This window comes from Myiozetetes cayanensis, unplaced genomic scaffold (assembly GCF_022539395.1).
Source record: "Myiozetetes cayanensis isolate MyiCay16 unplaced genomic scaffold, myiCay2020 scf1, whole genome shotgun sequence".
NCBI classification, from domain to species: domain Eukaryota; kingdom Metazoa; phylum Chordata; class Aves; order Passeriformes; family Tyrannidae; genus Myiozetetes; species Myiozetetes cayanensis.
In genome coordinates, this window is record NW_026086604.1 from 98,965,350 (window position 1) to 98,981,844 (window position 16,495).

The 16,495-nt window shown below is 37.8% G+C and overlaps 2 protein-coding genes across 12 annotated transcripts in view; one reads left to right on the forward strand and one right to left on the reverse strand.

Annotated features, from left to right (window-relative positions):
• Positions 1-16,495, reverse strand: part of EGFR (epidermal growth factor receptor) — a 1,326,436-nt gene that overhangs the window by 762,438 nt on the left and 547,503 nt on the right. The window lies entirely within an intron of this gene.
• The window catches only part of HECW1 (HECT, C2 and WW domain containing E3 ubiquitin protein ligase 1), a 255,066-nt gene that overhangs the window by 156,821 nt on the left and 81,750 nt on the right, over positions 1-16,495 (forward strand). For all 11 annotated transcript variants that reach the window (XR_007630633.1, XM_050330117.1, XM_050330094.1 and 8 more), the window contains one exon: positions 8,505-8,674. Coding sequence is in view for 10 of the 11 variants with exons in the window: in XM_050330117.1 (XP_050186074.1) it covers positions 8,505-8,674 (170 nt within the window). In the remaining variant the exon portion in view is untranslated. The remainder of the gene's footprint in view (positions 1-8,504; positions 8,675-16,495) is intronic.

Here is a 16,495-nt window from a genome sequence, read left to right on the forward strand (position 1 = left end):
TAGACAAGTCGCTCATTATATGATTAGTTTTGACCATATGATTTATTTCAAGGTTCCCTCTCCTAAGCACACAAGTTAGTGCTCTTCCAAATTAGGTATCCAGTGTGGTTCTTGAGAGGCTGTATATGGCCAGTTAGACTGATATTAGGTGGGGTTGTTTTAACACATCACTTATTTTTGTGGCATCCATTACATCTGTTGGTAAAACCATGGGTTTAGCTCAAGAGAAATAAAGAAGTAGAGTTATATGTTTTAGTGTTCTTTAATAATCTTATATAGAAAAATGTTGCCCAGAATTAGTAACAGTTTTTCATTCTCTCAGATTCTATGGCCTAGTAGACCAAGAGGTGTCAAGAGTAGTAATTTGTGAGACTGATAAATAATGTGATTTCAGTTGGCCCTTTTGTAAACTGCAGTATCTAATTTACAGCTTGATTCTAAGTATATAAAGACCATACCTTGTAATACATTTGGGATATTTTATTCTAGTGGTTTGCAAGCAATTAATCTACATTTGTATCACATCCATATTAACAGCGTCATCACATCCAGGTATTTGAAAGGCTTTGATAAAGTAATTTGACAACTATTTTACCAAAATCTGTGGTATCAAAATAGTTCCATTTCAATCTTTCTGAAATTAACAGATTAACACATCACAAGGATTTATTTATTAACTTCTCAGTCAATACCACAACAACAAAATGTTGTCTCTCTCAAAACAAAGTTGTTGCTATTCCTATATCTATTATGCTGACTAATAGAATACAAATCAATCCAGACCTTCCAGAGGCATCAGCAGGAACTGGGATTCCTTTCCATGTGCACTACTGTCTCAGCAATAACTTCTCTACTGTCACGAGTCCTTTTGGCTTGTAAAGACTTTTCCTTTTCAATATCTATACTGTGGTATATATTGTCATCTTCAGTATCATTACTTAAAAGTTATGTTTCCGAATTAGGGTTGATTTAATAGTAATTAGAAAAAAGTGTCAGACCATTAGTGTGACTGGGGACCATTGCAGTAAGGGCTGCACCACCACAGAGCCATCATGCCCTAAGCATTCTGTCATGTAAAGAATGCAAGAAGAGCTATGTCTTCTACCATATCACTTTTTAAAGAAAAAACTATTAGAATGGGAGAAAAAAAATGTTGAAGTGGGCCAAATTCCATGAAATGCTGAACAACATCAGTGCATTTCAGCAGACTTGTGTTGCTTGCTGTACTGCTGAGGCTCTGGTCAGACCCTATATGGAAATGAACTGTGCAGAAATAGAGTTTTTTTCTAAAAACCTGGTCACAAAATGCTGTCTTCTTTCTGAAAGTGCTTCTTTATAGAGTATTTGGTTGGACAAAATCCAGCTGGTTTCATGGGAGGTTTTGCTTGAGAAAAGATTTCTGGATTGAATAAAAATGTCAAACAATGAAACAAGTGTAAAACAATCCTTTAAGCCCCAAGAAGATGGCTAACTTCTTGAGAATGGAAATAGCAGAGAGTTCACATTATATCACTAGGAGGGATTTTTCCTTCATGTTTCCTGCTTTGGAGACTGGAAGTTGGTCCTATGAAGGGTTAGTTCAGAGTAATATGTTCACTAGCAACACTGATCTCAAAGAAGGTAACTTCCTGTAATTAAGTACTTTTTATGATGACAGTATTATTGTAGCTTTCATTATTTAAAATACCAAGAGAAATACTTTAAGCCTAATTTAACTAGATTGAAAAAAAAAGTCTTTATGGAAAGCTGCACAGTCCACTTTGCATTTATTTTCCTACATGCCTTTTCTGCTGTTATCAGTGAATGTCACACTTCTGATAAGGTGGCTGAAAGTGTCAGAGCTCTCTTGCATGTAGTATGGAAAGAAGAAATGTGCTAAGCTTCCTGAGATGTACCAGCTACTTCACTGAAGGTTCATGGTTCAGCAGTATAACAAATTTGCTGAAAGCCTTTAAAACCAGTCTTGTTGGCTGGTATATTTGGAAAGTGTTATCATGAGGTTTGCATGATATGCCTCCTAGCTCTATGTTGCATCAAATAAGTTTTTTCAGGCTTTAATGTTTCATATATCTCATGTGTTTGCACACTTTATTTATAAATGTTCTTGTAGAACAAATGACCAGAAGATTTGAATATTCCGGAAACATTCAGGCATTTATCCTCTTCACACCACTCTGAGAATGTTGTTAGTTGTTTTCGTGTGTCTTTCAGATCAGGTATTCAGGTAGTATCAGTTGTCAGTTTAAAGAAGTCAGAGTATAAATCAGAATTGAAAATAGTATAAGGTCCACTAAGGGTCATTATGACAGTAGTTGTTACCATGAAATGCTTGTTCAGTATGCAGATATATAATGCACTTTATCTTCCAACAACTTTTTGAAATCCTAGTGACTGATTTTATAACAGGAGTTCTAGCCACTAAATTTTGTTTAATATTGTTATAAACCTCTTCTGCCCTCCCCAGCTCAAGCCAACTTGCCCAGATATAGTCTTAATAAACCTGACAAACTAATCCCTTGACTTTTTCTTACCTGTTGGATCTTGTGTGAAGGTGAGGTGGCTTTCTACCACTTCCAGTACACCTGTGCCTGCAAAGTAGTGCTGTGCTCCAGACTAAGTTTGAAAGGCATTAAAAGGCTTTGAATTCAACTACTCCGTTATCCTATTTAACACAGGCCACCTTGCTCCATGGTGTGGAGCTTTGTGCGAGTTTGGCTCAGACATATCTTACAGACAGGCTGTAGTCTGGATCTGAGGATACCGCGAGATGGTGCTTTGTTCCAGTGGTTAACCTCTTGCAGGGATAAAAACTCCCACTTGCTGTGATAAGCTGTTCACTTTAGCTGTTCAGACTTTTTCTGTTTTCCTTCTTGATGCAGACAATTAAAAAGGTAGCCTGTCTTTCAGCCATTTTTGGATAATTAATTTCTCTACTCCTTTTCATTTATTAATACACCTATTTTCTTCCTAATACCTCTGCTGCCCTTTCCTCACAAAAATGAGAATCCTTCTGTTTTTGTTTGTACCATTTACAGCTAAAAGAAAATATTTTCTCTTTTTTCCACTGTCTTTAATATTTTGCCTTGTAGCCCTGTGACAGAAATGTTTTGATTTATCTGATCCACTTAATCTTTTTTTTAAAAATCTAAGACCATTAAACACCTCCTTGTGCAACTACACCAGCCATTTTTTTCTTACTTTCTATTTTAAAAGAAAAGTGAAATCTATCTGTAGATTTCTGAGAGCAGGAAGAAGGACTTTAATTATCTGATTTAACCTCTTGCATATCACCAGTTGCAGAATCTCATTCAGTAACTGATAAAGTCAGCCATCTACTGTAGTTTACATAGTATATTTCTCAATTCTCCTGCATTAGTTTGCAGTGTTGGATTTTAAGACTTCCTATCATTGCACATTACTGTGTGTTTTCTAAAATTCCTTAATATTTGCTTCTTGAAATCTGATACCAGATGCAACACTTCTGTGAATCCATGCTCACTTTTCTTATGATAAATTTTAATACCATATACTGCTGCATGAGTCAAATTGGCATTTCCATAAATGCAATATTGCTGTGTTTGTACAACTGAAAGGGCGTTACACTGATAGTAGCTAAGATAGTTTCTCTTGCTTTAAAAGAGAGGCAATATCTATGTGCCTCCTTTTGAATCTTGAGCAAGCAGAGTTTTGTTGTTCCTTCTTTTGAAGCCATAGCTGTGACTTGGATAGCTCAGGCCAGTAGATAAACTGCTACCCTCTAAGACAGGTCCTACTTGTTCTGTCCAAGTTCTGCAAAGGAAACACTCTACAAAAGAAACACTGATATATCAGCACCCTGGCAATTACCTTCCCTCATTGGTAGTTAATTCAGATACCAGTCCTGTTCAAGTACATTTTTCGGGTGCCAGAACCCGAGCTGACAGCTCTTTCGGAATTTACAAAGGAAATCTGAAATGTTGGAGCTGTCCACTAACATCCTAATTAGCAACTCTCTTGTGGTGATAGATTATGAAGATGGTTTAGTGTGCTTTGATACATGAACTGTCAGGATCTCAGTAAGATGACAGTATTTTTTGCTTTCTGCCATTAATGAGCAGATCATAGAATAAATTCCATTTTGGTATTCATCAAGCTAGATCATAGTCTAAACTGACTGTGGTCATTCCAGTGACACTTGTTTTTTTCCAGTGTCCTGTTAACTCCACTAGTGCTGGTTTTAGATATGTTCTGGGCAAGTTTGGCCGAACTGAAGATGGCTTCATATGCTCAAAAGGTTGGGTGATTCATGAGGAATATGTCTATTTCCTGGTCCTGAGATCATGAGGTTAGTATGCCAAATAAGAAATATGGGAATTTGGTGAGTTGACCATAGAATTTATAGGGCTTAATAACGTCTGCCACAAGTGTCAGTATAGATAGCTTCAAGACATCAGTTGTCATCAGTTGGATGGTGCTTGGAATCACAAAGGATATTCAGTACTTGGTATTTGCTGGATGGAATTTGCAAACTGTTTTTGAATATCAATATCAGTTTCTCAAAACTAATAGCTTTGCTATTTACTAGTCTTTGACTCTTCTGCTGGTTTGTAGACTCTGGCTTTTTTATTTCAGTGCAGTAAAATACGCACCATCAAGAGACTAGAGGGACTTGGTCTTCTTGAGACACATTTATAAACTGCACAGAATAGCCTTGTGTATCGTTTACAGGAAAGTTCTTCCACAGCTATTGGCAAAGTCTTCTCATCTGTTGGGGATAACAGCTTCCAGCTTCCTTTACTTACTTCTGACATATTGATGTCCAGACTAAATGCAATCAATTTAGAAAACAGACTGCTTCAGAGTCTGGTTCTCTCTCTCTCTAGTTCTCCATCCTTTTCTGTTGTGACCCTATGTGGAGTTTGGGTCTGGACAAGTACCTCACTATGTCTGCAGGTGTATATATACATATACATATATATATATATAGTATTACATTGCAATAATACTGTAGTATTACTGTATCATTGCAGTAGTTTTGATCAATACTGTCAGAGAATCTCCGTGCTGAGCATGACAAAATGTGACTCACAAGCCTAAATCATACTTCTTCCCTAACCTTTTGAAAGCTTAATCACTTGTGTTGAGGCAAAATCAAACATGGTAAAACACAGATGTGCTGTAGCTGTATTTGTTGGAATAGACATCCCCGTCTGGTTCCAGTAAATACGTACTGGTTTCCAGTTAGCAAAAAAAAATAGACTGTCCATCACTATCCAGTCACCAAAGTTTGTGACGCTGCATGGCAAATAGATTTGCCAAATGATCTTTTACAAGGCAGACAGGAAAGTCTGTGTCCCACCTTAGGAACAGAAGGTACATGCATGCAAGTGACCTAGCGTAAAGCTTCCTTAGGTCTCATCCAGTCACCTGGAGATGAGCATATATGGAAGGGAAGCTCTGAATTTGGAAAAAATCTGTAATTCACTGGGAGTAAGCTGCAGGCAGTAGTTATTATAAATCACTTTTCTGCAATAAAGTGAGCCTAGCTCTATTGGGTGCACGTACTTGCAATTAGTGCAAGTCTGTAGCAGTGAAAGAGTCTGTGGTTGTTCTGCTTCTACCTGGATTCCTTCCTTCTGTCATCTTTCTTGGAGATGCCCTGACATTATTACACTGTTAGATGTATATAACCTCTTTCACACTGAAGTGTGATTTATGACTAAGTGGGAAACTGACATATGGTGTATTAATAACTTGTGGTTTTTTTAAGCGTCTGGATGAAAATAACCCTTTGCAAAGCATAGATGAGTTATCTTGGTAACATTTCCTCATATGCCTCCAAGAAATACACTGTAGAAGCAAAGTGTACGGCAGGGCACGTCTCTGGAATTCATTGGTTTCAGCAAAGAATTAAACTCATTTAGCCTCAGACCATTACTCAAATATTTAGTATCTTCAGAACCTTTTTTCTGAAGATGATAAAGAGAAATATATGCATTTGGGAAAGCAGAATAGCTGGGATTCTTCTGTTGGGACGTTACACAGCAGTGGTGAGAGAGTACTTGAGCCTTAGGTTACAAGTTCCAGCAGAGAGTTACAGCACCTACAGATAAGTTTTGCTTCAAATTAAATGGAATTCTGGTTAACTGCAGGTATCCATGTAACTTTATTCAGAGCTATTGCATTTTTGATGCTCCGTTTTTCATAGTGATGAGAATTTGTGGTGAGATATATAAGTGGGATATTTGTCCTTGAGAAAGCTATTTCTGCTAGCCTTATGCGTACTTTGGACATTAAAAATTGAAGTTTCTAACTGACTTTTTAACAAATTTTGGTGTGTTATGCAATTTAAGCAAGGAAATTACACAAGTAAAATTGCCTGCTCTGTGCTTAGCTAAATTATATTTTCTTCCTCATCTGAATGCAAAAATGAGACTAGGAGCACCTTCATTTTCATGACTGTGCTTAATTTCCATAACTGGAAAGAGGCTGGTAGGTCATCATAATATGTATTTTCTTTATGATACATAATATATAAATATACATAATTGAGTGCTAGGTGTTTTCTATCTATCAATAGACCATTTCTTTACTCAGTGGTATGGAGTCTATTTGAAGGAAAGAAAATCAGAAACATATACAGCAATAAATATTTCAGTTTCAGAATCTTTTGAGGAAACATCAGAGAGAAAGAAAATAAGATCCCAGAGGTCTTTCTCTCCTCTCATATGTTAGCAGCCTGATGCTAGTACACTGCTGGGCCTTGTCATTCATAGTGCTTTTACAATCTTGGTTTCTAGTTCTTGAATGCATTTCTAACAGTACAACTTCCAAAGCCAAAGAGTTTGCCATGTAGGATTTCAGCAGAGCTGTTAGATGAGATACATGCTGGTTACACAGAGATTGTGCACTCAGGGGTAAAAAAAAAAAAAAAAGAGAGAGAGAAGAGAAAATCAATGTTATCAGTTTGAAGCAGATAATTTTCTTTGTATGATAGCATTGCTAGGACCATGGCAGTACCTACTGTCAACAAAGCACTTTCAAATAAGCTCTTAGTAGTGATATCCTTTTTTCTGTTGTTGTTAACTCTAAGAGAATGCCTCAAGAATGAGATTCTTAAAATACTGTCTGTTTCAGGACCATCTGTCCAACAGCTTTTGAATATCTGCAACATGAATTGTGTGGTGGAATAGATGATTAAAACCAACAGAAAGAAAAGCAGTTCTTTTGAACTTGCACATTTTATTGTGTTGGCTATTACCATATGTTAAGGAAGCAAAATACAACTGGGTGAACCATATCCCTGTGTTTGATGTAGCCATTTTCTGGAAAAATACTGATGGTGTGCAATGTGTATGATTTTCAGATTCATCCAAAATATCTGCCTGGAGGGTTTTACATGGTCTCCCACAACCTGCCAGAATAATTGGATTTTTAATCAGAAGAGAATTAAAAGACTGTGAAAATTAATGTTTTCAAAGCCTGCCTAAAAGAAAAAATATGTGTTTAAATTGAATATTTAGGTATGCATCTAAGTAGTTTTGGAAACTATCTTGTGTAATACTTTTTTATCTCTTCAATACAGGAGGAGAAAATAGGCAGAATGCAGTACAGTGCTTATAGCCCTGTGTGAAATAAAGCTTTAAACAGAGGAGAATCTCTGTGCACAGAGTGGTGGAAAATAAATTAGTTACTGAACTCTCTAATAGGAATAAGTGCTCATGCACTCCAAAGAAAGCTTAAAAATGCATCCAGAAAAAGAGAAGGCCAGAGGGTTTATTTTGTGTCTGTTGAGTCAAAATTAATGATATACCAGCGGATTGGTTTGCATTTCATTGGCTTCACAGGGACAAACCATAATGGGCTTTGTGTCTTTCTTCAGAATATTATGAGTAAATTTTTTAAATAAGTGCCTGGAGACTTTTTGTCTACATCACATGTATTATGCTCCCTGGGAGTTCTGCAGCTATGAAGCACTGCTTAAAATTTGGACGTTATAGACAAAAGCTTTCTTAAGTTACTACAGGTAAAGTTTAACTCATGCAGGGAAGAAAATGCTTTAAAGTGGAAAAAATGTAAATTGACTTCATGTAGAAAAAAGTGGTGTAAAAACTAAGATTTGTAGAAAGGTAAAATTGATACCTAGGAGAAGTGACATACTTTGTGGTTAAATGACTGGATCTCTTTTTTAGAGTACTCCTTCCACTAGTCAGGCTGAGCAAGTGTTTGGCTTATTAGAAAAAAATAACAGATCACTTAAAGTTGCCTAAATATTGTTTTTGAAGCCAAATCAATCTGCACAATTAGGTTGCAAATTTGCGATTTCATTATATAGTGATTTTTAAATCCTAAACCACAATATCATTATGTTTTGGTGTTACATTGCCTCACAATAAACACAGTGAGTTTTTCCACATTTGTGCCATATTATTTGGGTTCCTTCCTGGGTCCCCATATACTGTTCCTACCATCCCAAAGAGATAACTGGAATGTGAAAAGTAATCAGGGTATTTACCTTCTTTCAGATTTCCAGGCTTTTGGTCTGAAGAAAGGAATGTTCTTTAATCCAGATCCTTATCTGAAGATTTCCATCCAGCCTGGAAAACATAGCATCTTCCCAGCACTTCCTCATCATGGACAGGAGAAAAGATCTAAGATCATATGTAATACCGTCAACCCAATCTGGCAAGGAGAGGTAAGCAATTTGAGAGTTGAGCTGAGACTTTTCTTAAAACATGGGCATTGCTATAGTGCTATCCCTCTTTTTTTTTTTTTTTCCTTTTTTTTTTTTTAATTCCTTTCTTGGTTAAATAGTTGTGGACCTAACTGTGCTTGATGTATTTCATGACTTCTGGTCTTGGTACAAAAGGCTTAATTGGCTACAAAGATGAATGATACATTAAAACTTTCAGTATTGGTTGTACTTCGTGGATGTAATTTATGAAGTGGTTAATTATTGAAGGCAGACATGAAACAGAATTGAAAAATAAACTTGCATAGTGTGAAAGGCTGTTAAATTCTTGTAGTGTTTTTACACAGAGAGGAGGCATTATATAAAGTAGAACAAGTTTAGCATGCAAATGAAGAGAAGCTGTGTGATTGAAAAGCGTCAGTAGCAATATAAATTAAAGGCAACTTTGGCACATTTTCCTATCACCTTGAAGAAAGTCTCTTGTCTGCTTCTTGTTGTTGGAAGGACTTGTAGATAATAATGAGATCTGAGAGTTCAATTGCTGCCTGCTGTTTTTAAATTACATGCGAAACGGCAACAGGCAGCAAAGAATAAGGAATCTCTTTGGAATTAAAGGAGCCTGACATAACGGGTGTGATTTACTGGCATGCTCTGTCAGACCAATATCTCCACTGCAGGAAAGAGTCAAAGTAAATAAATAGACTACATAGGTTTATTAAAATTAAAATGCAAATTGGAAAGTAGTTCAGGAGTAATTGGGTCAAACTGGTATGGACATGGAACTGTGAGTGGGAGAAAAAGACAGCAGAAATGTTACTGAATCCTCCTACCTGGAGAAACTAGATACCACGTCAGGTTATGCAATCAGGTGGGGGAGGTTATATGATGGGGAGGACAACCTTGAAACTAATAAGAGAAAAATGCCTTCTAAGATGACTTAATTGAAACCACTGTCGTGAGGCATCCATCAAACCATAACTTCTTTGTGGAGCCAAGCATCAGGTGTATCTGGTTGAGAGGGCCTAGGTCAAGCTGAGGAGCTAGAACTGACATGGAGGATCAGGCAGTTGGCAGAGATCTTTCCGTGAAATGCGTAAGACACAGACCTAGAGGTGGACAGGTATGAAGGGGAAACTTGCTATGTGAGTGTGTGTCAGGCTCAGTATATAAGAACATGACCCTGATAAAATGTCATGGGTGTCTTCTCCTCAGGCCATGCCAAATGGCTGTGTTTGTGGGCTGTCATTTCTTTTCCAAGTGGAATTTGGCAGCGAGAGAAGGAGAAACAATGAAATGGCCTAATTATGGTCATCAGAAAGCAAAAGAGCACAGCTGGCTTCCAGCTTCGCTGTTCACCCCCCTGATTCTCTTGATCACGTGCAAGTACGCTGCTTCTCCCTTTCTGCTCTTAGCCTGTTGGTGGCAAAGGAGTGTAAAAGAGCCAAGCTGTCATTCAGCATGTTCTCCTGCTGCCTTCTCTTCAGCTGAAATTGAGATGTTCAGCTGTGTGCATTTGTGTTGCAGTCTGTGCACATCAGCCCATCTTTGCTTTGTTACTGGTGTCCCCTCCACAGAAGACTATAGGCTTGATTTTCTGCAACTTTGTCCCTTCGTGGGACAAGTGGATAAGGAAGACTGGAAACTGTTGCTGAAACGTGGTGGTAGCCATTCTTCTGTCCACCCTTTTTACTGATAGATGTGAATGTATGAAGTGAAAAAATATTGAGGACTCGTAGCCATTTCATTGAAAGTATCAGTCACTAGTTGTTTTCACAAAAACGTATTTTAGGTAATATATTATTTTGGAAGGGTCATTCTTTCCTTAGGTACTTTCACTCTGTGTGAATAGAAGGCAGGTGGGGTTTTTTGGTTGTTTTTTTCTGTTGTTGAATGACCCATCTGATTTGTGTTGGATGCTGAACTGGAAAAAATATGGAATAGGGAATTAAAATTATGGAAATAGCTGCAGACTAGGATCTTTATATATGTTCTTGATTACCCTTGAGCAAATTCAGAAATGAAATAGTCAACTCATTTTTGTAGGGCTTCAGGACCGTAAGTCCTATAGACTAAAAGATGACTAATTCATTCTGATATTCCTCCTCATATACTTCCCAGGTTGTTCTATTTGCATAGTAACCACCTGCATAATAGGAACACTCAGGGAGCACCATGATACCTCAGGCAAATTTTCATCTGTCTCATGTAATATTGATGATCATTTCACAGGCGGTTCAAATGTTGTTCAGCACAAGTTCTCCTAACTTAAAGCTATTCTTCCATTGCTCTGATTTGCAGTACTTTGTACAAGAGGACAGAAGGAAATGGAAATTTCTTATTAGATGAGGAGTAGCTTGTGACAATTTGACATTTGCAGCAGGGCTCTCTGTAGAGGTGAAAGAGCCCTCACACTGAGAATTGTTCACTGAGACAGGTTAAAGCCCAGGTGGTGTTTTCTGATGATAGAGAGGCATCATTTTGTGATGTTTCTGTATTTTTTCATGTACTCTTCAGAAACATCTGTACTGTTAAATAAGTGAGTGCCTGGAAACCACATGCCACTGGACAGCTTGACTCTAAACCTCTAGATTAAGCAGACATTGTAGTGGCAGTCCAGAGTGTTGAAAGAGCATAGTTGTCCTATCATGCTGATTGGAGGTAAAATGCAAAGAAAATCTCAGAAGGAAGTCCCACTTCCCAAATATTCTGCACAGCTAGTAGAGTTGAGGAGGGTGAATGCTGATCATAGCTCTTCTAATATTGATATTAGAAAAATAATGACACTATTCCCATGCTGTTTCATACTGAGACACATTGTTCAGGAGAAGTCCTTTAAGAAGAACAAATTTGTCAGCAATCTGTTAAGTGATAGACAGTTCAGAAAGGTAATACAAATCATTTTAGATCATAAGAAACAAAGCAAAGTGGTTTCAAAAGTAGTTCACATACCTCCAGCTGGATAGGAAATTCTCTCTATGGTTTTTAAGATAAGTCCCAGAAGCCTGAAGTACTTTTCCCCTAGACATATTTAGGTATTTCTTTCTTAGCTATGGCAGCTTTTTTCCAAGCTGCTTAGCCACAGGAGACTGTTTCCTTGGTTTTCGTTTTGTTTATTGGTACAGGGACAGAGAGCCTCAAGGACTGGCCAGAGAGATGACTAAAAATTGGCTGATGCAACCATTCAGCATATATAAAGTAGTAGGAAGTGCTAAGTGATACATTGAATTTCAACTCCAATAATCTAGCTCCAGAAGAGTAGATTGCCTTAAAGTGGGAGCCCAGTACTAGGTTAAAACCAATCTAAACTCCCTGCAGCGTCACTCTTTTGTTTCTTTGCCTCAGCCTTTACAAACACTGTTGAATTACAGCTGAGACAAAACAGTGTTTGAGTTGGCTGCCTTATCACTCTGAAGATAGACACATTTCATTGGCAAATGAATTGATGAGGATGAGTATGTTCAGTACTCTGTTGCAAGAGCACTTAGCAAATAGTAGTTAATGTGTCAGATCTCACACAGATTTACAGTATTTTCATCTGTGTAACTCATGCTGTCTGCACCCCAGATAACTCGCAACCTTTCAGAAATATTGCACTTGAATAATTCCTCTCATAACCTGTCTCCTGAGATTACAAATGCAATATCAGAAGGAAACACTCAGGGGCTTGAATGCGAGTGGGAGGTAGTTTGGGGAGAGGGCTTCTGTAGTGCAGGCCATCATCAGTGGTAGAAGCATTGGGTTTGGAGGCTGCCTTCAGGAATGCCAAGATGACATGGAAGCAACTGACTGAGTAATGGTCTGTAATTGCTTTTCTTACACTGCACAGTTATAACTCAGGCACTGATTCTGTGATCCTGAATGCTGGACTGGTGCATGACATACCACCCTGCACTTCTGAAAGACTGAAAGATACTTTGTCGAAGAAGCCAGATCATGCAATAAGGGGTTGATGTTAGGTCTCTCCTTCTCTAGAGGCTTTATGTTGTCTGATACAATGGGTGCTACCTGATATAGAATCCTAGAGTCATACAAGCAGGGGACACTTGAGCAAAGCTGAATCTTTCCAAAACAGAGTTAAGCCATTGAAGGTGTTTTAATATATTTGAATCACCAGTATGAATATAAACTAAAGCAGTTATGTTTGATCTGATTTTGGTCTAATATTCAGGGCCCTAGGTGCTAACAGTCCTACTATGACCTCACAGAATCCTTCAGTGGTTTCACTAGAAGTCCACAATAAAAGCAACAGAAACATCACATTGATTGAACTACTTATTATTTATCTTGCATAACCTTTCCTCCTGTTTCTACTGGCAAATACAAAAGAATATGCTGCAGAAACTTGGAGGACTTTACACCTAAGCATAAAAGCAATGTATAGGTGAAGTGAAATCCAGATCTGGAAGTTAATACAAGTTTTACCAAAGGCGTCATTGGGACTGAGTTAAGGCTTGTGGGTGGTACCTTCACTGTATAACATTTCTGCACACATGTCCAGGTAAAGTGTAAAACAGTTTGACTACACAGAAAAGCTATAGTTTTACCACTGCATGTTTTATTTTCTGTTGATGAATTAAGTACGAAAGCCTAAGACAACGTCACTTTTTCTTCAGGAATGGGTTATGGTGTGAAAAATTGTCTAGATTTTTTTTCAAGATGTTGTCCTTCTAGAATTGCACTTAATTGCAACTTCTGCATCTAGAAGACTAGTGGTCTTGCTAGTGTTTATATTAGTGCTCATGAGAGTCCTCAAATATTTTCAGTCTCTGCTGTGCTTATAAATTTAGAGACAATGTGTAGAAGAGAAAAAAAACCCTGGCTCTTTAAACAGTGTTTTCACTTGATTTATCCAGAAGTTTGTTTAAATTTCTAATGTCTTAGGGCTCAAATTTGCCATTAATAAAGTAAGAGGCATCCTTTAAGACTATCCAAACCATCAAAGGGAATTCATGATGAGCCTATTAACTAGTAACTCTGAATGTTGTGGAATACATGAAATAGATGGGAAGGACTTTTTTTGTTCCTTATTTCCACTAGGGAGAGGTAGTGAATCTGAGGAAGAAATCCAGAAAGCCAGTTTGCTGAAGGCCCTGCCCAACCTTGAAGGAGTTCAGTAGAAAGGATTGAATCAGACTTTAAAACATCATCGTGTATTTATGTGCACCCCTTTTGCTGTAGGGAAAAATATCCCAACAGTAGTTCCATGCCAGAATATTGGATCTGGCAACCTGCAGCCCCTGCTGTGTTACAGAAGTCTCCTGTAGTAGGCATAGGCGTGTCCCTGCCCTTGACAGCAACAGAGCTCTGTGCTTGACACTACTGACTCTGCATTATTTTGTCTTGTCATTGAGGTGCACTGTAGTAAGTTTAAGAAACTGCTGTTTTCCGTGAGCTTACCCAGATATTTTTATAAGTAGTGTTGTATGGGGTATAGTGATATGTAGAGAAGGTTTTTGAATGGAGAACAGAATAATACAGATGGAGAGTGGTGTGTGTATTAAGAGTATAATTGTTTCACTGGAGTATTTGAAACAAAAAAAACTACTAATGAAATATTCAGCTGAAAGAATAAATCTATCTTCATCCATCAAAGGTAATTTAAAGCCTTTTAAGATCACCCCCATGCATGATGGATATCGCAAATAAAATTTCTTTTTAATTCTATTGCTTATTCAACTCAAAATCAAGAGCCTAATTCTTCCTGTCACCAATGTATTAATTTATCTACCTTTATTACACTGATTTTATTATACTAACTGTCTACCAATTGTTATACTGACTGTTTTTAAAGAACTTGACTTGCGCTTAACTTGTATAATTGGTGCTTAGGGACCTACTCCTTGATGGTGTTACTGAGTCACTGTGATCCATCTGTATTCAGGGATGAAAACAACTTTGATAAAAATAAAACATGGAAGTGAATCATCATCAGTAGTTGGCTTTCTATGAAAACTATTCTCAAGCTCTGGAAATGGTTCTGTTATCTTATAAATGGATACAGATGTATTCTGCCAGGTCAGCATTAGCCTTCATTCTTTACCACATATGTCATGCATTAAGCCCCAACAAGATCAGTTCGCGTTAATAAAATGAATCATCTGTGTCTGTAAAACCATTGTTGGGTCTGGAAGCAAATAGGCACTGCAAAGTAGGTTACTGTCTGAAACTCCTTCAGTGGTGTTTACTACTGAGTTTTCAGATCTTGCTTGAAGATGCCAGCAGTAATGTAAAATCAGATTTACGTTTAGATCATTGAGATGATGTGAAACTATGAATGTGTCAGCTGATTCTAGGTAAATTTGATTCTGGTCTGTGTCTCTGTGACAGTGAATCTGCAGGAGGCAACTATGTAAAATCTGTGTAAATGAGAGGAGAATACTAATGACTTAATATTGACCAGAGACAAAACTGATGATACACTGCTTAGTCCAAGAGGATTTAATATGTTGCTGTGGTTTTCTTCATCATGGCACTCTTGTTCTTTCCTCTCCCTCCATCCTCCATATTTCTATGGAAGTAATTGGTTACGGCTTTTTGGTGTCTAAGAAAATACTATCTAAAGCTTTTCCTTTGGCTGGGGCATTTTAAGGCTGTACATGGTACAGATCCTCCAGTGTCTAATAAGATGAGCTATAATGCTGCAGCTTTTCTCTTAGTGAAGAACTAAGAGGAGATCTCTCTCTTATCCTACTCCCTCTTTGCATTAAATGTGTAGGAACAAAGAAATTGTTGAATCTCTTGTCACTCTAACAAGTGGGACAGGCATTGACAAATGGCTAAAGAAGTGGGAAAAGTAAAGAGATGCAATGACTTTGCATCTAGAGCAAGTCTGTGTCCTTCCAGTCATCATCATTCTTTTTCTTCTAAAAAGAAAATAATTGGGAAAATAATACACATACTAACTTGATCTATAGATCATGGTTCTTAACAGTTCAATGGGTCCATCTACAACGTTATTTTTGTTCCATTCAAGAGATCCATTTCAAAGCAAACCTTCTGATCTCCCCACTAAAGACACCACTGGACAGTCTTAAAGTGCATGAACTTAATTACTCTCAGCAGAAGGGGAGCCAACAGATGTGCTTCAGGAGTGCACCCAGCACCTTTCAGACAACAGTGGGAGTTCAATCCAGGGCACCAGCCTGGAGGCACTTCATGTTAAAACCCTTGCAACATGTCTGGATGTGGTAATCAGGTGCACAGCACCAGCTGCTTTGCTCTCCAGATCTACTCACATTGCACCGTAAGTCTTCCTAATGCAGACATGGCCAGCGTGTTCCAGAGATCAGGAATCATCAGTCCCTACAAGGCCTTCTCACTGCTGCTCACGTTATGTGCTATTTTTTCCCAGTATACCAGGGATCTTCGATCATTCTTTGTGTTCAGATTTTCTGCACATAGCTTCCTTTTAGGAATACACCTGACAGATAACCATTTCACCAGTGGTGAAGTTTCTGGGCATGCGTAAGAAGCAACATCAAGCTTTCCTCATCCTGAAGAGACTTGGATTTTTTTTCTCTGTTGTGATATCTGTACCCTCCTTTTCTTACCCTTCCATGGGATAAATTATCAGTCACAACATCCTTGAGTGTGAACCCAAGGATACTGCAGAATTTATAATCAGTGACTGTCATTTCCACAAACTGCCTGTTGCTGTATGACAATTAGAAAATATTAGGCAAGGAAAGGATTTAATTTATTCCGGCAGTAATACTTTACATTAGTTACGTTGGATATGACCATGAAACACAGGGTCCTTTCCCTTCCAGATAGATAAGATAGCAAAGACCAAGGCTTTGAACAGTGTAAATGTAACCGATGTTT